The sequence below is a fragment of the Ornithodoros turicata genome, chromosome 8, assembly GCF_037126465.1.
Source record: "Ornithodoros turicata isolate Travis chromosome 8, ASM3712646v1, whole genome shotgun sequence".
Classification (NCBI taxonomy): Eukaryota; Metazoa; Arthropoda; class Arachnida; order Ixodida; family Argasidae; genus Ornithodoros; species Ornithodoros turicata.
In genome coordinates this window covers 36,689,456-36,708,011 of record NC_088208.1, presented here as the reverse complement: position 1 = coordinate 36,708,011, position 18,556 = coordinate 36,689,456, and the positions used below count along the sequence as shown (strand labels likewise).

At 47.9% G+C, this 18,556-nt stretch overlaps 2 protein-coding genes across 9 annotated transcripts in view; one reads left to right on the top strand and one right to left on the bottom strand.

The window, feature by feature from the left end:
• Window positions 1–18,556, top strand: part of LOC135367176 (centrosome-associated protein CEP250-like) — a 77,725-nt gene that overhangs the window by 774 nt on the left and 58,395 nt on the right. The gene's annotated exons all lie outside the window — the stretch shown is intronic.
• LOC135367179 (G-protein coupled receptor Mth2-like) lies at window positions 1,304–17,492 on the bottom strand. Of its 2 annotated transcripts, none has more exons than XM_064600327.1 (3): window positions 17,375–17,492; window positions 3,433–4,392; window positions 1,304–1,919 (listed from the first exon to the last, which is right to left on the bottom strand). In XM_064600327.1, exons 2-3 carry the CDS (start codon window positions 4,320–4,322, stop codon window positions 1,628–1,630), a joined length of 1,182 nt encoding a protein of 393 aa, XP_064456397.1. In that variant the 5' UTR covers window positions 4,323–4,392; window positions 17,375–17,492; the 3' UTR covers window positions 1,304–1,627. The 2 variants fall into 2 exon arrangements, with proteins under 2 accessions (XP_064456397.1, XP_064456396.1); XM_064600326.1 differs by lacking the exon at window positions 17,375–17,492 and adding an exon at window positions 5,623–5,814.

Below are 18,556 nucleotides of genomic sequence, written 5' to 3'. Positions count from 1 at the left end.
TATGCTCAGAGCATAGTTGTGGCCGTCACAACCAGGGCAATTTTCGTTCCATCACATTTCATGTTCAGGACCGGGGAGAAAAGAAAAAAACTGTTTGCACTTTGTGTTTTCTACTTTTTATTCTGTGCACATGCCATGTAATTTGCTGGTGCTGCACGAAAGCAGTATTTTAGTGTTGCAGAAAACTCCTGTCGGAACGACAGTGGCCATTTGTGTGGATAGCTTGTTTTGTTTTAGTTCCCTCTTATTTTTCTTTATTTATCTATGTTGTAAGAGGGCTAGATCTCATTGTTAAAGCAGATGGATTGTTCATTGAGAGAATACATCTGCTCTGTCATTTGAAAGCTTAAGACATACCCAGCTGTTGATGCAGGTGCAGATTTCTTGCTGACGCAGGAGAAACTCATTCATTTATTTGTTGCAGACCAGTTTGTTTTGTAGAAAGACCCTACCTTGATCATGGAGTCATTCCTGTTTACAGGGTGGATTTAGCAAAGGTTACACACTTCGATTGTGTCGTAAAAATAGAAGATGACGTCCATGATGCTCCAAACTTTGCAGACTGGTAGTCATTTGCCTGTAGTTTTATCGATATTTTTTATATATGCTATCATCTTGTGAAAAAAAAAGTTAGAGACAGAGCAAATTCTCAACCCACGCATTTCCTATGGACCATACCGCCCGAGAACAGCCATTTTTTCCACTGCCTGCTTCACGTTCACATTGCCATGTAGAGGTGGCACTGCTTCCAAGCCTCCAAAGTTTCACTTCGTCTGCAGGCAGCGCCACCTATGCATGGCAGTGTGAACGTGAAGCAGACAGAGGAAAACATGGTGGTATACACCATAGGAAATGTAATGGGTGAGAATTTGCTTTGTTTCTAAATTTGTTATACAAAATGATCGCGTTTGAAAAGAAATATCAATGAAACTTCTGGCAAATGACCACCAGTGTGCAAAGTTTGAAGCATCAGGGACGTCGTCTTCCATCTTTACGACACGGTCGAAATGTGTAACCTTTGCTTAATTCACCCACTAGTAAATATAACGAGGTACAATGCAATGCGACAATGTAGAAATATGACGCTTCCCATAAATATGCATTATTGAAAAGGCTTTTATGCAATGATCATATGTATGTAGCCTCTAGAGCTTCCTCTGTTTTGTTAGTGTGCACATTTTGTCAATGGTGAAACTTTATTCTATATTTTCTTTTGAAATTTGTCTTTAAAGTATTATAAACATTTGCATCCTTTCAATGATTTACTTTGTAGCAGAAAAGGAAAAGGGGGTCAACTCCTCATAAAATGTCGCACTCCAGTTACACAACACTCTCCTTATCAAAGATATTGATGGGACTAAGAGGTCAGAACATTTGTTCAGCACATCGGAATTTATTATAAACACGTGAGCAACGCACAACATTTACGCAGGCAACGTGCAACAATAAATAAAAATTACACCACGTAAAACAGGAAAAGCTAACACACACACACACACACACAACTGGTTAATCCGTGCATCTTTGGTGGGGTTGCTAAACAGCCATGCGCAGGAGACAGTTCACCCGCTTCAACATTTAAAATCGCACTGGAAACCACACCGCTCGGGAGCCGTTGAGAAAGTGACTATGGCACTTCAGCGCTGACTGTGCAGATGGAAACGGAAGTGAGCGTCGTGGTAGAGTATTTCTTCGACATGGATCGCGGTTCCGTGTCCTTCCCGCAGCACACGACGCGTCTGCGCACCTGGGTCCAGATCTTTCTCTTGAAGACGAAGATGAAGAAGAGGTAGAGGCCGTGGAGAGAGTTGAGCATCCCGGCCAGTCCGTACAGTTTGTAGTAACCCGTGATCCAGGGGATGAACTCAAACACCCAGATGATGCCCATCACCAAGGACAGTTTGACGTACAGGTGAAATCTGCGATGAGAACAAAAATGACGAATTAGAACGGAAGTGGGCGCTAAGGTTCTTGGACACAAAGCTTTCGTTTTTTTTTTTTTTTTTTTTTCAAGTTTCCCTGAATGCACTGCGCAAAGTTAAACGTCCTGCCAGTGTGGATAAAGTCCCAGATAAAAGGAGGCATCGGGATGCCGTGGTCCCGTGTGACTTTGCGGAAATATGTATCCATGAACTCCACCGGAGGGAAGAAGGAGCGCACGTCTGTTCTGGTTGAGGTGATGGGCTTTATGCCCGTGAACGCGTTTTTTTTTTTTTTTTTTTCATTCGCTTTATAGGATCGTTTGTCATGTAGACTCTACACATAGCTGGTACAGGGTTGAAGGAGGATGCGAAATTACGCGAAAATATGTGCAGCCATGTCTAGTCAGATTCACAACTATATAACGTGCGGTGTACAAGTATTGCACAATGAGGCAGGGATTTCTTCTGGCAAGCTGCACATATTTTTTGTGGAAACAAGTACTATTGAGAGTATTTAAAAAAAATCACAAAGGGCTTGGCATTACAGCATAGTCCAGTGCTTCCCAAACTCTGCTACCCTGTGACCCCCCCCCCTCCCCCTTTTCGCGATGCCACAAGGCTTCCGATTTCAGTGCACGACCAGTAACACAACATTGATGCTGAAATCAGGCCAGAATCATCAGGCTGAATCATCTAGCCCAGAAACCGTCTCAATAAAGGAAAACGGAAAAAAGCATGCCAGCAGGAATAGCTGTTCCTACTCACTAAGGTTTTCTTTCTCTCTCTCTCTCCCTCTCTGTCTTCCGTGTCGCCGCGAAGCAACTGTGGCTATGAGCGGCGTACAGATGCGGACACATGGAGAGAGGACAGCAGGAAGGGGTGTGAGGGACAGGGGGGGTTAGTATGCGTCCTAGGCTGACTTCAGGGGAACTGTAAAACCCAGGCAAAACCCCCAGACAGCACAGCTGGTGAGGGGATTCAAACAGTGATTTATCCAGTCCCCCTCCCTACACCCCCCAAATGTTCAGTGACACCCCCTACCTTTTTTACCAGTGTACCCTACAATAATGATCCCCCACCCCCATTTTTTCCAACACCCCTCCGTGCTTGGGATTCCGGATAAACCATCGGACTCGAACCCGCGTCACATCCCAGTTTCGGCGTAGCAAGCGGCCATCCTAACCACCGCGAGAGGCCAGCCACAAGATCTGGTATATTCACTGAAGTGAGCTTGTTTGTTAGACCTCTGGGTCTAACCATGAGCCCCCCTTTTTATTTTTACGCAGACTACTGGTCAGAGCATATGATCTAAGACCGTTTGGTGCTGTCCACTTTTTTTTTACAATTTCACCAGCCGTTTCGCGACCCTCCCCTTTCCAATCAATCTCTCACGACCCCCTGGGGATCACACGCCCTACAATCAGTTTGGGAAACACTGGATATAGCCTATATCACAGCATGCAAACACGGAGAGAAAGAAAGAATGTAGGGTATTTTTTTAAATACTCACATTTTCTTGTGCTGCTTCGCCTGGAGGGTGGCCTTCTGAGTAGCCTTTGCGCGGTACAGTGCCCAGGCCGTCAACACAAAGATGACCACGTTGCACAAGAGAATAATGCCCACTGGCAGGTTGAAGTAGAGCGCATAGGCCAGGTATCCGCCCAGCCAGCACTTGGTCTCACCGAAGCGCGGTCTGTAGTACACCGGCACCAAGTCTGTGAACTGGAAGAGCAACGCGGGCGCGGACACAACTATGGTAGCGGTCCACGCGTAGGCCGCGTAGTGCCAGTAGCGGTCCTCGCGGAGCCTGGGATTCGCGAGCGGCCTCAGAGTCACTATGGCCTGCCACACGTCGAAGGCCATGACGTTTGTCCAGAAGAACACGGCCAGGAACGTCGTGTGCTGCACAACGGCGAGGGCCAGGCACAGCTCTCGCGGCATCATAGTCCGGAAGGCGTAGTCCGAGATGAATCCCACGTACAGCACCATGAAACAGACGGACAGAGACAGGAGGTTCTTGCCGTGCGTGCTCCGCAGTTCGGGGAGGACACAGTACACGAAACAGATTATGGACAGGAACATGAGGGACACAGCCATGGCAGCGATGATGTACGGATAATAGTCCCGGATTCCAGCTCCGGCTTCAAAGGCGACGTTGCCCGTGGCGTTGCGATAAGGGATGCTCGGATCGTCGTCCGTCGTGTTGGCCAACAACGTCAGCCACGTCTCGTTGTTCTGGAACAACTGGAGCACTGGGTTCCGAGTGAGGTAGACGGTCACGACGTTCGCGCTGTCGCGACTCGAAAGTGGAGGCACCATTTCGCCGTCTGCTGTGATGTTCTGAAAATGTTGTTGGACCCAGTTGAGGTAGACACTGTCCAAGAACATGTTGATGGCCATCCGGGGGGCCCCGGGAATCAAGGGGGCTCGCCCGGCATGGGGCCCTGGCTCGCCTGAAGGGCTCGGGTACCTGGGGAAAAAAAGATGCCGTCAAGAGTTTAGGTATGTCTGCGAGAAAGCAGGTTTGCACGTAGCATACACATTGAAGAATGTTGGGAATATTTTGCGAGAGGGAGTTCAATCGGCGACCATCTAATTGCTTTTCCCAGAAACGCCTTGCTGCGGTGAAGATCAGCGGGGAGGATTCCGTTGTGCAATAGTCTTTTGAGTAAGGCCTGGTACTTTTCCGCGTCATCATAGAACCACGTAGTAGTTTCGAAACGGCTGAGAAAAGTATAAGGCATAAGGCCAAATGGACTCATCATGTAGTTGCCTACCCACTGGGCTGGAGTAATCGCTGGAAGAAAGGATGGAAACTCATATATCCATGTTCATGAACACGGATATCCCCCCGTCAGGGGTTTCCTCGACGATGGAGCGTTTCACATACGCACAACTGCTGAAGTGCGTACGTCGATGAACCTGCGGTAGAACGCGACTGGTCGCTAAGCTGCTCGCAGGAACCGCTTCTAATAAAATTTTACGACTCCCGCAATAAATCGCCATACTTCATACCATAAATCCCCATACCATATACTTCAGATATGGACGAAGGTCATCTATATCGCGCTCATTCTCAAATGCCGCTATCGATAGGCTTTTACTGCACACGGAGCACGAGGAATTTGCAGTTCCTAGAACAGCCGATGTGCTCTTTGCGGATATCGATGAGTCGGCTTTATAAAGATGGGATTTTTCGTAAACCTATCAACAAGATTATTGTGTTTCGTCACGCATACATCATTGAGAGCTGAATTGTTCTTAGCTTATTAACTTAGCTTCTTAAGATAACCGCTTAAGTTCTTAACTTAAATGTTCCGTTTGGCGTGCAGTAGCATGGTACCCATCCTGGAATTTTCTCAGCACCCCGAAAGATCTTGTAACACATCCGAACCCCCCCCCCCCCCCCCGAAGATGCCTCCCCATAAAGGGCAGATAAGTGCGAAAAGTCAGCAGATACCAGTTGCCACGCGCCCTTATGCAATGCCAACACCTCCCCTGAGATAAGAAACCTGCACAAATCCGTGCTCATCCACGTACGTCACATGCTGGTGTGCGCCAGTTTGTGGACGTGTATCTTTGCTACGAGGAAGGAAGCGCATAGGCCCTGCCTTTGCGCTGAAGAACGGCGACACGCTGAACACGCGACGGCGTGATATAGCGCCTGGCGAGAGCGGCTAATCGGATGTCATCCACTTACCGAGTGCAGCAGGAGGGCCGACGGTACCTACTTCGAAGACACGCTGCCTCACCGGCCTACCAACGCCGACTAAACGCGGGGCGGCCTTGATGGGACCGATCGCGGCACCCTCCCGGTGGCCGGCGGCGCGCGCCAACTACCATGCCGCCCCTCGTCTGCGAACTGCACGGCAGAAGCAGTGCTATAACGAGGTGGAGGGTGGCGGAGGGCTCCCCTTGGCATTGGGACGGAATGCCGTCGGTCAAAGAACTATGCTGGGGAGAAGTGCTGGAATACCGGACATGCTAATTGCGATCCGGGGGGTGGGAGACGGCGAGACCCCGGGGCGTACAGGAGCCACAAATAACTCGGGGCGACCCTGGGCCATGATACGGTCGGGCTTCTAACGCTTGTTTACACGCGAAATGCACAAGGGCGCAGTCCGTCAAAGTGATTCATGACTGTTACATCGAGAACACGAATAATGGTGGGACGGAGAGTGCCCTTTACCCTGAGAGAGGGAGGTGTCATACCCCTGGATGGCAAACGGTATTATACGAGTTTTCTCAGCGTCCACGCACACACCTCTAACACCATCCCTAGCTTTTGTATGTAGCCAGCAGGGTTGCGGAATGGGGTGAACCATTCCATTCCAATTCCATTCCTTTCAATTCCTCGGAATGAAAAGGTATGGTCAGTTCCCACTCCTGGACTGGCTTGGCAACCCTATTCCATTCCTTTAATTCCATCAATAAAAGAAAAAGGACCGGTAACCGTGCTAGAGGAGACTGACATTACCCAGCACGGAAAAAAAGCACAACGACAAGGTTATTTCATGGCAGAAGGGGGCAGAAACCACCGGGTTGAAACCAAAACTACCACCGGGGCACCCAGACCATTCCATCTCAATTCCATTCCTGCCAAAAAAAAATGCCTAATCCCATTCCGTGCCTATACGACAGTTTCCGCCATGCCATTCCAGACTTCGATAAAGCTGGAATGATTCCGGAATCATTCCATGTCCCATCCCCCACGAAGTTCCAACACCCCTACAAAAACTAAAGTGTCGTGCAAATCTCTGCGCGGCAACAGGTTGCCCACCAGTGCATGTAAATTCAATGCCAAAACCTTGACGAAATCGCTTTTTACCCGTAGGAGCAATAGGTTCCTTCAAATTCTGATAGGCGTGCATTGACGAGTTTGCTTCATGATCGAAACGCACGCCCGAAGGGAAAGAAACGGGTAGGGGGGGGGGGGGGCAGATGAACGGTCCACCACCTTAAACAATGAGAGGAAAATGACCCTGCACTGGAGCGGTTCCCACAAATTATTTTGTAATTGATCATTCTTTCTCTCTCGTGCGGAGCGTGACATCGGCGCATTTCCAACAACCGGTGTTGAAAAGTAGCTCTAAGTATGATTGAGCGTTGAGAGACGTCTTTATATGTGAGTCTCGTTGATTCTTCCAGCTGACAGAGGAGGGGATCCTCCTAGAGAGGAAATGTATAGTGATTTGTAGTAAAGCGTGTGTGCATATTAGCCTGAATGCATTTCGTCGATAGAGGGAGCAGTCTGCTACTTCACTTTTTCCGGACATTAGCAGACGACAGAATTGTCGTCTGCAAAAAGCAAACAGAAAAGAAAAGAAAAACTGTCCCGGGGCGCTGAAAGTCGTTTTGGGAAGACGCAGAGTTGAGTTGGTGTACAAAATGTCGCCTACTTATTGTTTACGCCATGATTACGAGGAGCTGGTTATTATGCAGCAGCTGTCTTCGCACTGTGCTGTTTCCAAGGTGAGCAGCGTTTCGGCCTTCGCTAAACTGCAGTGGATCTTTTTCTCAACTCTTTTTCAGCCATTGTAATACACTAAAACTGTCCCAAGATTTTTCGTCATTACTATAATTTCCCTCTCTCACACACAGCTGTCCGATAATGGCATCCGAGCGTTAATAAACGTTGCGGATAATTTGTATATGTAGGGAACAAAGTTACGTAACTTCGTTCATTGTTGTTGTTGATATAGCCGCTTTGTGGTAAAGCCCAAATGCAACTAATTTTACGAGGGTGAGGAGAAGTTGGCCCTTGTGAGGAAACGCATGAACATGGAACAGTGCATTGTGTTGTTGGCACGTGCGTGAGACGCATCTTGATGTGCGCATACAAGTAGCGACGAAAGTCAGCTATATGCTTGTGACTAGTCTCTTTCGCTTGTGAGTTCTCGGTATAGTTGATTGCATCAGATCAACTTTCCTCTTCCTTGTGTTTACAGATCACGTTCGACACCAGCCAGGTAGCTGGAAATGATATGCAAAGCAGATAAAACGAGCGTACTTGAATTTGTTAATTGTTGCGGCAACCGCACAGTTCAGCATTCGGTAATGTATTTCGCAACAATTGCGTATTTTCTGTGGAAGAAGAGAATCCAATCGTTGTCATTCGGATCATTCCAACTCTTATCCGCGTCTGACTGGCGTATATAACCACCTGGCGAGGACACTGCCATGTACACCTACCGTTGTCTCTTGAAAGGTTTTTGTCTTCTGCTTACAAAGAGACCTGACATCGGTATACTGCAACCCGTTATCCCACTGCCGTGTATTAAAAGGGAGGTCTGGCCATTGTTGGGACCTGCATATACCTGAGGCTCCACCCACTTTTTCGAGGTATCCAGCCAATCACAGATGGAAATACAGTTCCTTATTTATTCGGGCCATCCAGTACTTACACCTCGCCCTTATGTACTGGGTGCCACTATTTTGGAAAAACTTTGGTGTCATGGCGGTCCCCCATGGAAAACGGCAACCAATGAAATGCGCCCAAGTTTGATTGACAAGTCGAGCCTCTCTTTTAGGCTCCTCCTAATGACCAGACTCCCTTTTAATACACGGCTGTGCTTTATCCACAATTGCCCCGCGTCCTGCGACGAATAATGCTGTTCCTGAATGTCGCCGCTGACGCCGTTGATGGTAAGCGCGTGCGACGCACATCAAACCAGCTTCTTTTAATTGCCGCGTTTACTCGTACGTCTTTTACGATGTCTTCATATTGCTCATTGTTCTCCGGTACAGCGCTATATGGAGTTCCGGGAATAATGGCACGCCCATATCGTTTCCACAAAGGTGCTTACGGGAATCGCTTCCTTATTCACTAGAATTGCGGTGAACATTTTTTTGCTCTGTTTGTACATGCGGGATTCCTGCTAAGGAAGTGGAAAGTTTTCGCGGGTTATCGGAATACGGTGGGTGGGTGGGTGGACGGGCACTTTTCAGCTGTTATAGAGGGCGCTGTATGTAAGGAAACGACCCGGTAGGTGGACACTTTAAATTTGAAATTGTACGAATTCAATGACCTTCTTCCTCGTATGCTCCACTGCAAAAAAAGAAAAAAAGGGCTTCCGGGATGTTCTTCCACCTTATGTTGTCGCAGTAAAAGTCACTTTTTAATCTCTTCCTTATGCCAAAGTAATTAACTGGCACAATTAAGACAAGTAGCTTTCCCACTTGATCGAGCTGGTTAAATACACAAACTGCTAAACGAACGCCTTCTGATAGCAATACAACAGCAATAAGCCTGAGTCTTCTGATGCTTGACTGATGTAATGTTCCATTCTCCTATCCGTGTATTCACAGGAACGACATTCCGCAGAAGCGGAAGACGGGAAGAACGTCATAGCTTTCTGAGCGCGAGCGCTCAGCGTCCAGTGTTCACGTACGCTGCTGACCGCGGAGAACATCCCGCGACACAGCCACAATATATTCCATAGCAGACGACACGAAAGACGCTGACGCAGTCGTCTGCTAAGTGTCGTCTGCTGAATGCTCAACATAACACGGAACGTAACTTGGTCTCTGCGAGCAGTGTTTTCGCTTTTTCTTCCACTAGAATCTTCCGTGGGGATGTCGCTCGCGTGAATACACAGGATGTATATTGACCCGCTGTAACTAAGGTATTCAATCGCTGTACAAGCAATCGTTCCATCATCTATGCACGCGTTCCTCTGGGAAAGTAAACTGCCAGAGGAGGAGGGAGAACGAGGACGCACCCGCTCCCCCGTGCGTAAACAAAGGAACGACCTTGTCATCGAAGATTAACGCTGCACGGTAATGGATATGCATAACCTCTCATAACTAGGCGTGGGGTCGTGGCGGTGTCGATGGACTTTGCGAGTGCCCGGAAAAAAAAAAAAAAAAAAAAACGGAGGAAATGAAAAGCATGGATGCCGTAGTGGTGGAGGATGCAGGCGAAAATCGGATTTAACGTGACCCAAAAGAAAATCGGTTGGGCCCGGGACTGTATACGATGCGGTAGGAATCGGATTTTACCCGGAAAAGTCTCGACGCGTGTATTGTCTCGCTGTATATGCGCGTATATAGTCGAGCAACACTTACACCTATTGTTCTTCTAAGTCACGATCTTCTTTTACGGGTTGATAGGAAAAACGTTTCTTGGAAGCAGATGTCTCGTGGCGCATCAGTAAATCATTTACCTCGACACTCGTAGACACGGAGCTCTTTCGTTCTGCGTAATCCCACCAATCCCATCACTGCCGACACTTCTTTAATACGTATATTTATCCGATTGACTGACGCCTTTGAGATGCACGTTTGAGCACAGGCGAATCTTCACGCCTATTGTATGGAGCATGCGCGTATGGAGTGACACTATGCACTTGCACGAGGTGCATAGTTTCATTCCTACACGCCTTTCCAATGCCATCATAGCTTCAAATCTCACCTGTTCGTGAAGAAAAGAAAAAAATCACGAACTCTTTGCCCACCTGTATTCTGCTTAGGTCAATGTAGCCTGAGGTGAAGGTTGATGCTGCAGGGTGACATCAGCCTTGGCGCGTCAGACACGTAGAGGGGGTTATTTTTCTGCACATCTTCATTTCGAAGAATTGCTACCATTGCCCCGAGTTCGTGGCAACACGCCGCATCTTTTCTACGAAGCGGGCACATGCCACTTCATGTCGATGCTTTCATGTTGCCGCGCTGTCCGCGTTTGAGGTCTTTGCTGGAGGGCTCGCTGTCAATCATTTCGAATTTCTTGGGGGCATCGGAGGAGACCGCTGATGTGCATGACTATGGCCTGAACACATCTTGTATCGGTGTCATAACGCTGTGTATGTAGTACCATGAACGCGGTGCCTCGCGTTCTTTCCCAAAAGTCGCTGTAACCACTCAGAGCTTATACGATAGTTCTAGTCAGAACTCTGGAAGGCAGTCCAAGTCTGGAGCCTGAAGACACAGTTCCAGTTGGAGGTGTATAGATCCGCAGTCAGAACTGTGGAAGATTCCTGCCGTTGACTATGCTGATATAATATCTCGTACGTCTTTCGGTAATTGAGATTAAACCATAAAATAGTATAGAATTACTTAGTCTAAAGCAACTTACTACCGCGGTCCTCGCTCCTTTCTTGGGATGCCAGAATTTGGCAATGATGCAAGGTTATTCCTCGGTTCCAGATGCGTCGTGCACTGGCTTATTCCACCATGTATATATCTTTCTTGCTTATTCACAAAACATGACCGACGAAACAAGTTTTCACGCCGTCATTTTTCACGAAGACCTCCCGCGAAGGTCTTCCTCCGGGTGCAACTTTGTATCCTTTGGCCCATCCCGCGCGTTATTGTGTTTATTTGTTTATTTTTTACGCTGTACACGCCACTGCGAGTGACCGCTGTGCCCATCTGTCGACGCAGCCGTCGAGTGCGAGCAGGGCGAAGAAACATTTGCGAGGCAAAAAGCTCGAGCAGCTTGGTTTCTTTGGCTCGCTCTGCTGACTCTCGGCCAACGTGTCTGTCGACGGGAAGACATCCTCTTTGTTGTCAAAATAAACACGGAAGCCTCAAGGCGCGAGACCTATAATAGTAGCCGTCGTGCCTTTTGCCCCCTTCCTGCTGTCCTCTCGTCACCGGTATACCTGTAGTTAACGACGGCCATAACCCCAACTCCATCGCGGCGCCAAACATGAGTGCTCGAAGCCTGCTTGGTATAACTCCTTTGTAGGGTGAACATCGGAGCAATACACGCGGGTTGATGCGGTACTGGGCCCAGTGAGTAGTTATAGTCCTTTTGTGGACTATAGACGCATTGCCGCAATCAACAGTCCCTTTTGCTCGGAACTTGCGAAGTTTTTGCACTAGTACTTGCGGTACCGGGGGAATAAATTTCAGGATCAGGGGACCAAAATGGGGAGCCGTTGGGGACTGGGAAGGAAGTAACTGCTGTCCGATTTGCTCCTTTTTTTTATTAGCGTGTGCGTTCCACTAAGAATGCAGTAACTTGTTCAATCGACTGTTTCATGCAGCTCACGGCGTATACGCGCGCGTAATGCACAGCAACATACGTATCATGTCCTGTTTAATGAACGCGTGTTTCAGTTACACGCTTTCTACACACGTACAGCGCTCCAGGCGTTATAATCATACCACTAACGTAACCGGCTTCTTCAACACACTGGAGGCAAACACAACAGGCTTCCAGCGGCCAAGTAAACGATGAATGGCAGTGGCGGGAGTCGTGCCTATAGACATCTCTATAGACATCTAATCCTATAGACATCTCTATAGACATCTCTAAATTTTGCCTGGCTGTCGGGTACGGGTACTCACTGATCTCGCTGGCACTTCGCACACAGTCCCGCTCGTGTTGGTGGTAGCCTAGGTCGTGCTGAAGACTGGGAGGTTGTGGGTTCGAATCCTACCATCGGCTATCCTGTCTGAGGTTTTCCCTGGGTTTTTCGAAGATTTCCCAGACGAATGTCGGCCCAGTTCCCCCTGAAGTCGGCCCAGGACGCACACTAACCCCTCCTGTCTCCCAGTCCTTCCTGCTGTCCTCTCTCTCTCTCCGTCTGTCCATATCTGTACGCCGCTCATAGCCATAGTTGCTTCGCGGCGCCAACACGAAAAAAAAAAAAAAAAAAAAACTTCGCACACAGGAAAGACGAAAAACACCAACAGGGTATACGTGTATGGCGGCAATCGGACCGGTCCGGGTCCCGTTGCAGACACACTCACCCGTATTTCTGTTTGTCTTGCAAGGCACGATTCGACATGATGAAAGATGAAAGTCACTGAAAAGGCTAGCCAGCTGTAGGACTCGAACCCACATCAACTGGATTGCCGGTCCAGGGCTCTACATCCCGGATCATATGGTCGTACACGACGTCACGTGTCTCCAAGCGGTCCACCCGTCATTAGACGCGTCTTCCTGAGCAGTGGGCGCGCCGCCGCGACCAAGAGAATGGCGGGACGATTAGTAGTAACGACCTGCGTAACCTTGAGGAGTCCTCGAAGCGTTTAGTATTGCATCACGGGTCAATCGTTGACGTGGAGAACTTCCTCCTTCTCCGTCGAAGCCGTGTGTGACAAGTCTCCCCGTGAGACGCCGATGACGTGTTCTTTACGCATTTCGGTCCCATCGTGTTTGTTCCTGTGTCCATCGTGTTCCTGGTTGTTTGTTGTGGAAGTGATGAATTATTGAGCAAGTTGCGTCAGAGGTAACCTTATCTCTGCTACAATCGAGTTTCTTCGGCGCAAGCAGTATTGGGCGGGGGGGGGGGGGGGGGTTCGGCGAAGTTGAGTTAGCCTGCCCTGGCCAAGGGAGGGGAAAATACGTTGGTGGAACAAGAGGGTGTAGTACCCCTTGCCTTGGGATTCGGGTAGGCCAAGGGGACTAGCCACCACAGAAAACATGCCAGCACCCTTCATTGGTATGCCACGGCAACCAGCAGGATGATTGGCGAAGTTACCGGTACTTTTTCGTGAATCGTGGCTTTAAAAATCGGCGTAAAAATGAGCGTTTTCCGGGGTACATTACGGGGTACGTCGCATAGATGAAGAAACGCGTGTTTTGTACAGATTTTTTTTTTCTTTCTGAATTTGACTGTCGTACCAAAGGGTGAGCGTATGCGCCAGAAGGTGCTGTTTACCAACTGTGTTCGTGTTTAGAGTTGGGAAGAGACGCTAGTGAACCATTACTGCTGGCGCATCGTCATCAACTTCTATTCTTTTAGTCCCTCGAAAGATAAGCCCTGGAGGTCAGTGGAGTCCCAACAAAGTGCGCGGTCTGCCGAACGGTTACACCGCAAGGTAACCTTGCCTGAGCGGCATGCATAACACGATACTGCGAAAACTAACCGCATCCCAGTTTGTTCCGCTGTACGTGAGCAGGCGACCAGAATAACTTTTGCAGGGAAATTGGACTAACGGTGGTGGGATAAGTGGCGATATGGAACGGGGAAAAGAAAATGGCGCCAAGGCGGCAGTTTTTCCGCCTTGTTTGCTGAACTGTTGACACACGGGGGGTGGGCTTTTGAGATTGCTTTCCTGTATTGTTCAACGCGTATATGTAAATAAACTGCGCAGCCTCGCTGTCATGGAAATGAGAGGGGCTGAAAATTAATCGTTGCGACACTCGAAAGAGTTTCTCGGAACTCATTTAAATGGTTGCCAAAAGGGGCTTGTTTTGTAAACAGGTGAGGGTTAAATGGGTGACAAGTGGCTCCTACACATAACATAAAGCCTTACGTTGCGTATGAGGCCAATTTATATTCAAATATCTGTCAGCCAATCCCTTATCATCAGGAAGTGGTGTACGACGCATGTAGTCTAGGTTTTCCAATTAAAACAAAAAATATACGATAATATAATAATATAATATAATAATGATAATAAAATAATATAAAAAATAACACATAAAAAATGATTGGTTCGTCATTTCCGAACCCGACCTTGTGAATACGCGCCTCCTTATGTATATATATATATATATATTTTTTTTTTTTTACGGCGTTATCTGATTGGCAATTAGATAATCGGTTAAACGATCCGCGCGACGGACGGCATATCCATTCCGAAATTTTTCTAACGCTGTTGACGCAGCCAACGCCGCGTTCCTCCTCGTAAGGAATACCCGCTTAGAATGTGAAATTATGATGGTCCGCTTTCACGGTCAGTCTCTTTGTCTTGTTTATTTGTTGCTGCGGCGACAGCTGTAAACAAGTTTGGACGGTAACTTTCCATGACTAGACGAAGGAGAATTTGTTTACCCGGGGGGGGAGCTTTGCAGCGTAGGAAGAGTAATTAAAGGGGAACCCCACCGGACATTAATAGTATTGTCGAGGGTTTTTCGTGAAAGCGTTTATAGATAGGGTGATGCTTCCTCGACTCTGCCGATTACGGAATATTCCACGCCGAAGGTCGAGCGTCGTTTTCTCGTGGCGTGACGCGACTTGTTTATTCTTTCACTCTCCCTTCGTCTCTTTACGCTGTTTGATTGCATCTCGTCACGAGGGGAATCCTTGAAAATGGAAGGTAGAAAACAGATCTGGTGCGTTTTGGCTACGAGATAAAAATTAAAAATTGAAAGAAAAAAAAAATGTCGCGAGCTGGAAGGGACCTTTCGCGCACGGTTGGGGTGCGGACGGTTTGTTCGAGGTCACGTGCTCGTGGAAGTGTTACGTCATCTCGTCGCGGAGAGAAAGGGAACGGGGTGCGGAGGAGAAGTGGACGGAAAGTGTCAGTCATAATAGTTTCTACGGGTCCGGAAAGTCTGTTTTTGTGCCATTGCGTTAATTGGGCAATAAAGGGAAAGGGAAAGACTCTGGAGAGGGAAGAGAGCATGGTATATACGGAATCGAAACACTTTTAAATAGATAGTTTTTTTTTTCTATTCCGCGTTTGCGCCACGAAGCAACTGTGGCTATGAGCCGCAACACCAGGAAGGAGTGTGGGATTAGTGTGCGCCCTGGGCCGACTTCAGGGGGAACTGTGCAGACATTCCTCAGAAAGGCGCCAGGGAAAACGTCAGACAGCGCATAGCCAGTGACTGAGATGCGGCCTTTCTTTATAAGCAGTTTTTGCCCCCTCACCTCTAGCTTTTTTCTTTCTCAAGGTCCATCCACTTGTGCCGTTAGTAGGATTTATAAAGTTCTTTTTTTTATGATATTGAATATTGTAACTTCCTCGTAGCACAATCAGCATCACTTTACTGCGTGCTTAGTTTAGTTTTTCTATAGCTTAGCGTCATCATGGCCCGGTTGTTTTTGTGTCAGTAAACATGAAATCGTCATAATTCATCATCATCATCACCAGTGCACAAACTATTTTTATAGCTCCAACTATCCTCTTAATTCCCACTCCTCCTTTTCGAACTGTGCTATAATCGTGACGTACGTTTGTCGCATTTGATATCGCGTTGCATGACGGGAAATGACGTATGCGGTATGCTTCAAGGCTGGCTGACCCCACCTTGAAAAGCGGCGGAGACATATGTTGACCCACGTGACCGAACGCCGGGCTAATACAGTCGCTTATCGAACACTGCCACGTAATGGAGCCTTTGTTTCTCTTTTTCTAATCGAATATTCAACCTTTACTTGTCTTCGCTCATTCTCTGTGCTCCGTCCTTAGATTAATTACTTTACAGGGGGTGAGGAATGCGTTATTTTGACTTTTTGACACGCGCATCAGCTTGACAGCGACTATATACATCTCCTCGCGAACTTCCAACGAACACGTGCTCCCTTCCGCTTGGCTGACTACTTTTAGAATGTGTATTGCCGCGCTTGCTTATATGCACTATTCGAAACACTGGTCGCAATCGTCATTCGTATCGCTGATATAAGGCGATATACAAAGGCGGAAAATAAGTTATCCTGTTTTTACTGACGCCCGCGCACATCTGATAGCCTTCCGAAAGTATATCGCGTCTCGAGAAATTTTCGAAGGGAGACCTTCGGCCATCAGCTGAAGCGTTTCTCGGGGAAGCTAAGATGTGATTTATCGTGCTCCTTTTCTCGAAATTCGTCATGGCCTTCGTGGGACACATCGCCTTTTTGAGCTTCTTTTCCTCCACTTTCCAGGGTCGCCCTCGAATTGTTGAATAACGCTTTTTGTCACTGTTTAAATAACGTTAATATTTCTCCGAATGTGCACACGGGGGCTAAACGTTCAAAAAAGAAAAAAAAGAAAGAAAGCCTCGTCGTAAAAACCAGATCGCTCTCCGCGCGCGAACCATCTTCGAACCCATTTCTTCCGTGAAGTTCTTTCTTTTTTTTTCTGTTTTCCTGGGGTGATTTTCCTCATAACTGAATGTCGAAACAGTTCCTCCTGCCCCTGACTATTGCAAGTCCTACATTGGCGCTGTTTCGGACTGCAAGCACATGCAGGGGCCGGGACGAGGTGTACATAGGCATGGTCGTCCGGTGTGAATTGCGTCAACTGGTGGCCAAGGGCGCGAATCTCTCAGCATATCTCTTTGCGGGGCACCTCTTCCGGTATGCATATTTGACCGTGGAATTTCGATGCAGTCCTGACCGGGCAGGCAAGGCCGTGTGAAAGCGCATTACCGACGGCGCTCTGTTTACGAAAAAGTATTGCAACACGTAACCTTTCGTAATCCGATGGCACGGCCAATGCCTTTCACTTCCGTTAACATTCAATTATCCTTCGAAAACGAAAAAAAAAAAATGATGGGGGAGGCATTGGCGCGTGCATAGTAGCGCCTAGTGTACTACTAGCTAGCGAGTGTCACACTAGCTAACGTTTCTGAGCTATAGCGCTCATGTCGCTTTACATGTTGGTTACTGTACTCGATGATTCACTTTGCCGCATAGCCCACTATAACGCAGTTTATGCAGATTTTAAACAAAGGAAAGAACCCGAGACAGTAGCGTTGCTTCCACGAGTCGCAGCAATTCGATTTATAGAAATTCGAAATATGGGAAATTTCGTTTTATCGAACTGCGCTATAAACGGGAGAAACATACCTGAAAAGAACCCGCTTCGGCCGCGAAGTAATCCACGTCAGCGATGTGCGTGTGCGTAGCGTAATCCAGCTTGTCTGCAGCGCGCGATTAATGCACGTTCTTCATCTGACAACAACTACGCTTGTGTTGGTCTCATCGTCGCGGTGAGCAGACGACAGGGAAAGAGCGTCGACCGGGAGGAGACGCGCGACGCGCCCATTGGTCCGCTCCGGCGGTCTTCCGGTTCCGGTCGGTCGGTCGGTCGCGGAAATTCCAGCGCAACATTGGCCGCGATAATTGGTGCAGGCTACTTCGTTTCATCTGAGCGTTCCAGGTGGGAGCGTTGCGTTCCTATCCCCATCTGAGTTGCGTCACAATGTTTTCTGCTCTGTAGAGACACGTGGTGGTTATAAGTATCACGTGCGGGGTAATCTGTTTGTGCTTACAATAGTCGTGTTCTCGGAACGCTCGCGCTGTGCGCACATTTGCGGGGAAAAACTTTTGTTCTATGCTACTTCTATATAGGTGTTAATTCTTTTGAGGGATTCTCGGATAGCCGAGCGATGGCCGAGCCGTGTGCGACGTAAAACAATGCAAGTAAAACTGATAATGATGATGATGATGATGAGCGAGGGTGAGGAGGCACAGTGATGATGATCGGGGCTCGATTGGATAATGCGATACTTGGAACGTGGGCGACTAATAGAACGACAGAGCCGGTTGTGCTACGAGGAAGTCGAGCCGACAGGAAAACATAGGCTTCCCAGTTTCACACACGACAGTACCGCTATTTAAATCTGTTCTATATATTGCCGTCAGTTTGCTTCCCCAATCTTACTCTTACTCTTGCTCCAGATCTGAAAGAATGGAAATGCACACCATTCGGCTATCAGAAGTTCAGGTTCTAAACTGGTGGTTATAACGGCAGTTTGTTCGTCTCGCGTGTCTTCTGGTCCTTGCGTAAAATTCGGTTTACCGCGATACGTTATATATGGTCACGCGAGTGCTGCGCGTAATTAGGCATGCACGGATAAATTTCCTTTTTGTTGCCTCAACAGCGCAGCATAATGCATAATTTATGTTTATATTTTTATTTATTTATCTAGTTTTATTTTTCAGTGCTTAATTCTACGTTTAACCGTTTATAACGAACTCCGCGGCATCGCACAAAGCGTGTTCGTTATATGTGGAAATCGTAAAACG